General features: G+C 40.8%; 1 protein-coding gene across 1 annotated transcript in view; it reads right to left on the bottom strand.

Annotated features, from left to right (window-relative positions):
* Window positions 1-819: 819 nt before the first annotated feature.
* LOC110976121 (uncharacterized) overlaps window positions 820-9,815 on the bottom strand; it is a 62,090-nt gene continuing 53,094 nt past the window's right edge. The window contains exons 11-15 of the mRNA XM_022229142.2: window positions 9,575-9,685; window positions 5,996-6,169; window positions 4,665-4,848; window positions 3,560-3,771; window positions 820-2,718 (exon numbers count right to left, since the gene is read on the bottom strand). Of these exons, the coding sequence (XP_022084834.1) occupies window positions 2,480-2,718; window positions 3,560-3,771; window positions 4,665-4,848; window positions 5,996-6,169; window positions 9,575-9,685 (920 nt within the window). The 3' untranslated portion in view covers window positions 820-2,479. The remainder of the gene's footprint in view (window positions 2,719-3,559; window positions 3,772-4,664; window positions 4,849-5,995; window positions 6,170-9,574; window positions 9,686-9,815) is intronic.

Genomic DNA, 9,815 nt, shown 5'->3' with positions numbered 1-9,815 from the left:
CTGCCAATGAGCGCTTTAATCCCCCCCCCGAAGAAATTTAGGCTTTTCCCCCTTTCTGTTCACGAATATACGTTGGAGAAAAAAGAATTCCATTCACGAAATGAAGCAAACTCACAGAACTATGAAACAAAACTAAAAGAGAAAGCCTTCAGTTTATTGATAGGAGGCAAGTTTACAAATTTGTCGGTGCGGTTTTTTTCCGCTGACCATTTCAAAAGTGTGATGATTTCCATTGTCTCTGGAAAGGATATGAACTTTACAAGGCGTGCGTGTGGTGAGGTTCTTCGGTTTATTCCCAGCATTTCTGTCAAGAAAACATAGTCCCAGAAAATCGAAAATGCCTGGCATTAGCATCATTGGCGGGGGGGGGTATACAGGTATATTCCCCTACTTTTTCACCAAGGGGGATGGCCTATTGAATCATCCCCCAAAACACACCCACCCACCAACCTACACACACATTTTCGTGGTGAGTAAAAAATTACATTAGATTGTAACGATTTGTTTGCACTTCCAAACAACCAAAATGTATTCAATGTCACTCAGAGAGATCAAAATAAGGCATTAGTGCGTCATTTTGATGTCAAATTCTGCATGACTGTAATACATCGGCCTATGATTATCACGTGTACATCTGTACGGTCCATGAACACCGCCCCCTATATTGTCATACGGTGTCAGCACCCCCTAACCCCCCACTTATCAAATTGACATGGCCAGGCAAGTCATCCCCATCCCTCAATTTGGGACACAAATTCAAGTCTTTGATCAGCATAAATCTGGAGCACACTACAAAATAACTGCCATCACATGACTGCATTGTTGGTTATAGCCTTCAATACTGGTTGAGACTCCAATTTATTAAACACCATGATGATAAACTCTACTTGAACAATGAAACAAATAAGCAGTGCCTACCCAAGTGACTAAAAACCTGCATTTACCAAAGTATGTACAAAACCCAAACAAAGGAGCGAAAGCACTAAGATGTTTCTAAACCCTTTATAAGCCATATTGTTCAAAAATATCATCAAATATATATCTATCAATTTAAGTTGCTGATTTTGTGATCTCAGTTTCATGTTACTGTCGAGGCAAATGTCGGTCTGTTATGTCCACAATTTCTCATTATACCAAGGCAGAAAAATCATTATTTTAACATTGGTGAGCTCTACTCTCAGCTAGAAAGGCCCATTTCCATGAAGCTATCTTATTATCTAATCTAAACCATGCTATTTCTTTGCACTGACACATTCATCTCTTACTTTGGCCTTTTCCACTTGCCGAGGGAAAAAAAATGACCATTACGCAATGAACAAGCATCTCCAAATCTCGATCATCATTTAGTTTTAATCTAACATTATTTGCACACAGTAGTCCACATTAAATAAATGCAGCAAAATAAAGTTTTCTCTACAAATTATCTGACAGCTGAAACTTTGCTAGAAAATTACAGTTTAAAAATGGATAAATATATATCTGGAGGATAGTTACAGTGGGCTGTGTTTGCGGAGTTTGAAACTTTGATTAAACTGGCATTCAAACATTCACCGACACGTGTGTTTCACAGAAAAAAGAAATACAGTTTGTGATCTTTCCCTGAAAACTACTAGGTCTGACCAACAGTGGTGGCCTGAAGGCTTTGCATGATTGTCAACAATTTAATTATCTTCAAACTTATATCGAAACACGAAAGAAACGCACTGCAGAAGTTATTCAACGGTACATCTTCAAAAGGGGTGAGTTTGAGGATGTTATTAACTGACAAAAAGATGGGTGACACAGATTTGGAATTTTTGAACAAATGCCTATGACATGGTCGGTGCAAGCAAATCATAACTACTCTATTGTCCGACTTCAGAAAACTACAATAAATTCTGTTTTCTAGTTCAAGTCAACAATGACAGTCGTAGATTAAAACATATCAATATGTCATCATTAAATTTGTTTCATCCTGTGTTAGAGAGTAGATTCCTACCAATTGAAACTCTATACAGAGTGGATTAGTATGGACTATCATTCCTGGAAAATTGAGGTGTTTAAAATAAAATGACCTCACTTATTTAAAAAGACATTTTGATGAAAATCTGTTCCTTGCAAGACTTCTCCTGACAGTTTACATAAACTGTAAGTAACCGGCCATGCGAGGTTGAAACTTGAAGTACAAACCTACAGTGGTTAAATAAGAGTATGGCCTTGTGTAGTTAGAGTACAGCAACAAAACTGCAGTTGGTAAGCTGAGACTAGCAAAGGCCGCTGTGAATTGGATTTTCCTGCTAGTTAATTAACTTCTGCATATTTATACTAGGAGAATGCTATGATGAATGCTAACGTACCAGACAAAATAAACTGACAATTTCAAGCCTGCACTGCTTATAGGGTTTTGGTTTTTCACTACGCCTTTATAATGCAGCAATGACTGCCGGATGGCCAGAAGGGTCCATTCTCGACAATCCCTGGCTCTGTTTTTTTTTTTTTTTTAGATGTCCAGGGATCCTTCTCCGCTGCCCACGGAGCTGCTGTCAGGGGAGGACAGCGGACATGAAGGCTCGGAGCCGCTCCACTTCCCGCATTGCAGGCACAGGCGCTGGGAGCTGCCCTTGATTTGGTAGCCGGGGTCACAGAAGAACGAGACCGTGGCACCCAGGCTGTAGTCAGTGCCCATCCTGACACCATTCTCTGGCGCACCGGTACTGGGGCACATAGTCGGAACAGTATCTGTGAACGGAAACAGGGTTAAATCACAACACAAACTGAATGGTACGCTGGGTGTATCACTAAGTGATGTAACTTAACAATACACCTGCATTACGTCACTTCAGGTAGAAATCTTTCACCAAGATACTAAGCTCTGCGTTCAGACAGCCCCCTCTTTAGGATGCAAACCTCCACGCTAGGAACTTGTTGTGTAAATCCAGGAAGACACGGTTCAGATTGCATGTTTTCATGTTCAAATTGTGAACCCGAAATTTACTATCTGGGAACATTTCTGTGAAAAAGTTTTTTGCAGGATTATTGCCATATACTTACACAGCAATACATTACCCCCCCAAAAAATCTGCCATAGCAGTGGTTAACAAAATCTAGAAATTTTCTGTGCACAAATCAGTACAACATTGAGATTCAGTGCCTTGGATGATATCATCGTTCTGCTCATGACTTTGCAAATATGCATGTGCATAAAAACCAAAAACAGCATCAAAATTACGGGTTAAAATTGCGAAACAAAAATTTAAAATGAGGTTAAATGAAACTTAAAGATGCAATTTCAAGGGTTTCAGTAAAATTTATACAAATATTTCTATTTCCTGGTTCCTTTAAGCAGCGACATGAAATTGGGCCAATAAGTCTGGAGATCTCTATCTAATGTGATTATGCAAGCAGAACTGGAAATCCAAGGGCTCTAGACTCAAATCAAGTTTAAATTGGGCAGTGCCTAAACTCTGTGGTTACTCTTATTGTGCCCCACACGTTTCCAATGGGGAAGACCTCGACCGAGCTCTAGACACCAGATTCCGATGCGGTCCCAATACTGGCTCATACTGCTGTCCCAACTCACCAGGTATGATGAAAGTCACCTCTTGGCAGGCATCGCCACCATCCGTGCACAGCCCGCTCTTAGCTGGGTTAGCCGTCACCAGCTGCGACTCCCCGGTGCAGTTCTGCAGTACCCGCACCTGGTTCATCTCATCGCCCAGGACGTCAGCGCAGATGGAGCCCGACGCCCCAGTCACAAACTCCTCATGCAGGATGAAGTTCTCTCCAGAAATTCTGACAAGATGAGAGCGATTTACAATTTGTAAAATAGAGTCCCTATATTACTCTGTCTCTGGTGAATTCATCTCAAGAGAAGAGACCAAGAGTTTGTGCACATTCAGTGGAAAACTGGTTGCGCACATTTCAGAACTTCAGTCCATTTACTTTTTTGACAGGAGCCAGCTATCATACAGTCATTTAAATTAGACAAAGAGGTATTCGGAAAAATTCACCAGATACTTTGCACAAATTGAACCAAACAGACTGCAGTACATGCATGTTTGGTTCATACATACCCGGAGCAAAAATGCACGGGAAAAGAACATAGTGTGTGGCTGAAGATGACGACAGCATAAGTGCGACAGCATCCACATTTGTGACAAATTCTCACTATCAAGGAAGTTTCACACCCAAGCGGATGTGACACCCTTTACCGACTTTGAGGTACACAGACAAGAAAGCATTAAACTGCAACCATAGCTAGGGCATGTGTGCATCATATCACCTACTACATGATTTCTGTCATTTTTATCAGTCTAGTTGATTGCGAGTGAAACTTTCAGTCGATCATAAAACTGAATACTGACGTGAAATGCTGTGGAAAATTCCACTGGAAGACTACATCAAGATCATTAATTTAGGATTTTTTGCCCTGCCCGACGTGTATTATAACATTGCATATGCAGTGTTTGAATTGCTGTTTGTTTGGATGCTGTTTGAAAAAAAATCTGAAATTTATTAACATCTCCCTGGTGCAAATCCATCCTTGGAAATAGATCAGATCAGTGGAAAAACATTGCCGGCTGGCCTAAGTTTGGTTTCATTTACATTGGTTAATTGTCAAATAGCTGACCAGACTTGCTATTTGCATACGCAGTGGGAAAGAAACTATTTTCACTGCGCCTTACATGATGGGGATGTTGGGAGCGGGTTGCGTGCAGGCAGAATCGTAGCAGGTCCTGACAGTCAGACAGCTGTTGGGCGTGTACACGATGGCGAGTATCCACCAGGTGAAGTGGTCCGTTTCGTAGGTCCATGTCGGTCCGTCTTCACTCGGGGTGATGGTACCTGAGCCGTCCTTCACCCATTTGCCTGGAAAGAGTGGAGATTAGTTAACCCTCCTTTGGTTTTACAGCACAAATGTGCACAAATGCCCACAGTCGCTGGTGAGCATGTACTTTCTATATGGAAGTCAAACATGCACAGGTTCAGTGTGTACACAGTAGATTGCCAGCACAAAATGACCCAGGGTCTTTTGTGCAGTCCTCTTCACTGCATTTGGTTTACTGCACAATGATGCACATGAAACAGTGAAGCACAGTTGTTGGGCAGCACAAAAGTGCAATCTGATATTCCTGTGAGGGACTGTTGGTGCAGTGCACAACACAACACAGCTGTGCTTCTTTGAGGTGTTTACCAAATGACCCAAAGAGTGACTTCAGCATAGGAGGATTAATAGCCTACATGAAAATCTACATTGGTGAACAGCTGTGAAACTCTCCAGAATCCCATAACGGGACCTACATGTATGAGTCTGACATCACTGCATCCTAAAATGGTAAGGGTGAAAGAAATATGACTTGGGTATTGTTATATCTTGGTTGTTTTGCTCACTATTGCTCACTATATGTTGATATAATTTCATACAAATTTACGTGCCACTTGAGAAAAATTACACAATAAATTGAAGGAAGTCTTTAGAACGTGGTTTGTCCACTTGATTAATTTTCAAAGCTTATTTTCCACGGACACATGTGTTGCTTCAAGCCGTAGTCAAGTGATTCAAACACAGCATGAGTCTGAATGTGTGTAAAACTTAAGGGATTTGTAAGCAAGTGCAATCACACAGGGTGCAGGGTTTCCCACAAAATTACAAAAACCATATTCCATTACTTTGAGAGCTAAAATATGACAATTTCGATTATATTAAATGCCATTTTTCAGTGAAAGTTGTTTGGTATTATGAACTGGAAGACTGCAAAGGATATAAGTCAGTAAATTTATCAAGTGCCCGGTCATAAATAACCGGGTTGGGATCCTGAATTTCCATTACTTTTTTCCCCTCTGAAAACAGGATTCCGGGACACCCTATTTTTCCTATTTTCCATTTTCTGGACAACTTTATTTTCCCAAGACTTTTCAGGATTTTCCATGACCATGGGATTCCTGAAGATGACGTGCAAGGCTCAAGTCCTAAATCTATCATTGCCAACTAGAGGGGTGAGATAGATAAACCCACCTGTTTCAGGATCGAAGTAGTAGGCATCGACGGTATCCCGGATGCCCAACAGCTCAACGTAATCCTTCAGGATGAATGAAATGCTTGCAGGCTTCCTCAGACTCAACTTGCGCCCCTGTTCATTCAGGATGGACAGCTCGGCAGCCCCCAGGGGTATCAGGCGCTGACCTGGTGCTGGGGGGAACAAAGTCAGTGGCTGGTTATATGAACACGTAGTTCACGACATAGTTTCAAAGAACATACCGGTAAGCTATACTGCATTTGTTTTTCTAAAAAAGTTTCAGCAATGACTAAGTTTGCAATCAACAATCAGTGGAAAGGAAAATGAGCCTATCTCTTTGTGAAAAGCAAAGGTTTACAGTCCAGCCCTCCTCCGCGGGGAATGATCTCCTTGCATATGTGTGTGTGTGTTATCTTTGACAATGCCTTGGATATACAACCCATTTAGCGTGAGTAAATGGCTCTCTCTTTCAAACCAATTTCTTAGTTGACATGCTTATTCTTTGCAAGATAATCATGGAGATTGTCAAATAAAAACTAACCTGCAATTAACTCCCCCAAATAAACCTACAGGTGCTGCAGAGGAAGGCAGGTGTAGGATTATTTCTTAATTGATTGATCAATCATTCCCTTTCAGTTACAACTTTCACAAAATAGCTGTTTGTTTGCATAAGCTTTAAATACTTCCTTGGTGCCAACGATGAAAGCTTCTCTAGGGTACTACGTTACTCAGACTTTTTGCACAAGCTTTAAATACTTCCTTGGAGCCAACGATGAAAGCTTCTCTAGGGTACTACGTTACTCAGACTTTTCCCACCAAATACTTGGTCATCTTTGTGTCAGCCCCACTTTGCTTTTTCTTTTTTCAGGAGGGCTAAGTGTTCATCAGGCCTCAACCTTGGCACTCCAGACCGGCATACAAAGTCCAGTAAAACTGCTATGGGCTAGTAAAATGCATACTTTTACTTGCCTGGCAGACAAGTAAAGAAATACCTACCGCTTTGAAAGTCATTTGTCATCTTTGGAAAGACGAATAAAATGAACTTTGTAAATTGATCGTATGTGTTGCTCACTGCCAACTGTAACAGTTTTCACTCCATCAATTTTAAGTATTACAAAACTGACAGCGAGACTCCACCTTAATTGTTGAAACATTGAAGGTCAAAATATTAGCGAGCTTTGCTTAAAAATGTCCTGCAGCCACGTGAAAATTCAGTAGAAAAATACGTTGACTTGCCCGGTGAGCTAGTTGAAATTAAGCTTAAGGTCAAGGCCTCCATGTTTGAGTCTTTTGGCATGAAAAGTTATTGGCCATTCTAATGCTTTCTGAAAGGAAGCGCTCCCTGCCATATCCTGATTTGAAGATCAGAACACAAACATATATCCCAATAATCGATACCCTGGTGGATTATTCAAGAATTAAACTTATATTCCTTTGAAGGAATGACTGACGGAACACACAGCTTGACAAAAGAATGAAAGCAGACCTAATTGCTTCCAGTACTGAGATTTCTGCCTATTTTCTAAAGCACAAATGTGACCTGCCATGGCATATTGAGGAATGATCCCCATTGATGACTTTTTGAGATATGCATATGAGAATAAGGAGAAAGGAATGGGCTTTCCAGTGATACCCAATTTATACTCGTAGGCAACTCCGCTCCAAAAATATGACGTGGAAATGACGAAGGGAAAAAAAAGGGCATTAAAAAAAAACAACAGTGCGCCAGTGCTGCAAACGCTAGCTACGAGTGTGTTGTGTGAGCTCCATAATCGTTCTTGATCTACATGACCACAACAACATTATATTCATGGGCAGGTTTTGCCATGAACTACCAGAGAAACTGAAAGAATGTCTTCCAACATTGTTTCCTGGAAGTTTTATTTTATTTTTTTTTTTCAAAAGGAGAAATCCATGGCAGTTGAGTTTCGTGGTCATGAATTTCTCTTGGACGGGCCGATGTTGACACTGCCTCCCAAGTTTGTTTCTGGATTTCTGAAGATTCCTTTTTGATATTAAATTTTGCAAGTACCTCTTAGGATAAGTAAATCAGTCAAAAATCACCCTTTCTCAATTGACAAGTAAGACTCATATTCTCTGCTAACCGAAAATTCTGGCACTTAAGAATGCTGTTGTTCAGCCAATGGCATCAGATCTTGCCTTCAACTTTCAAAGTTTACAGAGTACATGCATATGCTGGTGTCTCACGAGCCAACCAACAGTGTCATGAGTGGATGACAAGGGTGAAATACAGTGATCAGATAAGATACATATTACTCCAGCTGAATTAAGCGTAAATGTGAGGCAGGGTTGTCCCTTTTGGGCAGTCAAAAATCTCAAGTATTCAGCTCAAGTTAGTGGTTGTAACAGTAATCAGTGTACATGTACATGCCGCGTTGTAATCAACCAACTCGTATACGCACCCATTCACGTACATGTAAACCAAACATCATATAGCGCCGTGTGCATGCACACAGCATCGCTGTTCTCACGTGCATGTACGTACAGTCAGGCTACAGTAAAAGTATCTTTTCCGAGCGCGGGAAATGCATGCTGATTGGACAAATGAAGCGCTTAACACGTATCCAAGTAAACAATCCAGTGTGTAAGTGTGACATCATTTCAGTTCAAGCCACGCCCACTGCACAAGCACTGCACATAGAGTTACATGCATTGATCGCCATTTACAACGAACCATGGAACCGGAAGTTAACGCGCCCCTTCTGCCTGAAAACGTACTCAGAATATGGACAAAATTTCATCATGTAAGAGGAAAACAATATCAATTTTAGAAAAGATTGGAGAAAACTCACTCCAGAAATCCTCCTTTTTATCACTTTTGCTGGATTTTCTTGCACAAAAGGCATAGCTAGAGGAAATCTTTGAGACCTAACCTACCTAAAAATCCGAAAAACAGAAAATCGATTTTGACATGATTTTTTACGTATATGCAACTTCAGCCGCCAATTACTCAAAACGAGGTTTTGGGGATCATTCCTCATTTAGCCTCAGCAGGTCACAAATGCTCAGACGCCACTGTCAAACTTTTAACTATACAGCTTTCCTGATGGAAACAGACTCAAACTACAGCTCTTCTTGAAAACCAATTAACCCCAAGGTCAAGAGGACGTTTCCTGAGGTACATACCTGTTTTAACACTTACAACATTGTTTCTTACCCTCAAAAGAAAAATGACAAAAGAAACAACATATCGTCGGGTCAGTGCTATAAGGTCGTTATGGCAGTAATGACCTTATAGCACTGATGATTTTGAAAATAATTTTAGGGCCCTATTCTAAGCATGAAAGAATTTTATAAAGAAACATGTAATGTTCCACATTATTTCATTGATAAAAATCATTTTGGGGGACTGTTTCTCAAATCTTCAGCAGGACTTTGGTTGTATTTCAAGTTTTTCAAAAATTTCATTAACGACCTTTTAGTGGAAATATTTTGTTAATGACGTTAGAGTACTAATGCGACGATATGGAGGAAGATCAGCGGCCAAATGAAAATTTGTGTCAGTCAGCACCAGGTTTTTATCTGAGCCTCATTTGAAGCCAGGACGACCCACTAACCTCCTTCAACTTGAGAAAGGTCTGGCAAGCTGGACAGGGAATCCGGGCTGGAGACATCCATCCCCTTGTAATTGACGGTGACCCTGGTGCCGTCGCTTGCTCTCAGGGCTCCTGCAAAGATAAAAGAAGATGGGTGGATGACTTTGAGTAGTGCAGAGAGAAATCAAAGCGGGTTTACTCAAACTCCTCAAATCTTGACTCAAATTCCAAACAAAATGTATAACTTGACATTCCTGCTCCT

Source organism: Acanthaster planci, linkage group LG02, assembly GCF_054643075.1.
Source record: "Acanthaster planci isolate LZ-2023a linkage group LG02, COTS_SCS, whole genome shotgun sequence".
Lineage (NCBI taxonomy): Eukaryota > Metazoa > Echinodermata > Asteroidea > Valvatida > Acanthasteridae > Acanthaster > Acanthaster planci.
This window is presented reverse-complemented; position numbering and strand designations above follow the sequence as displayed.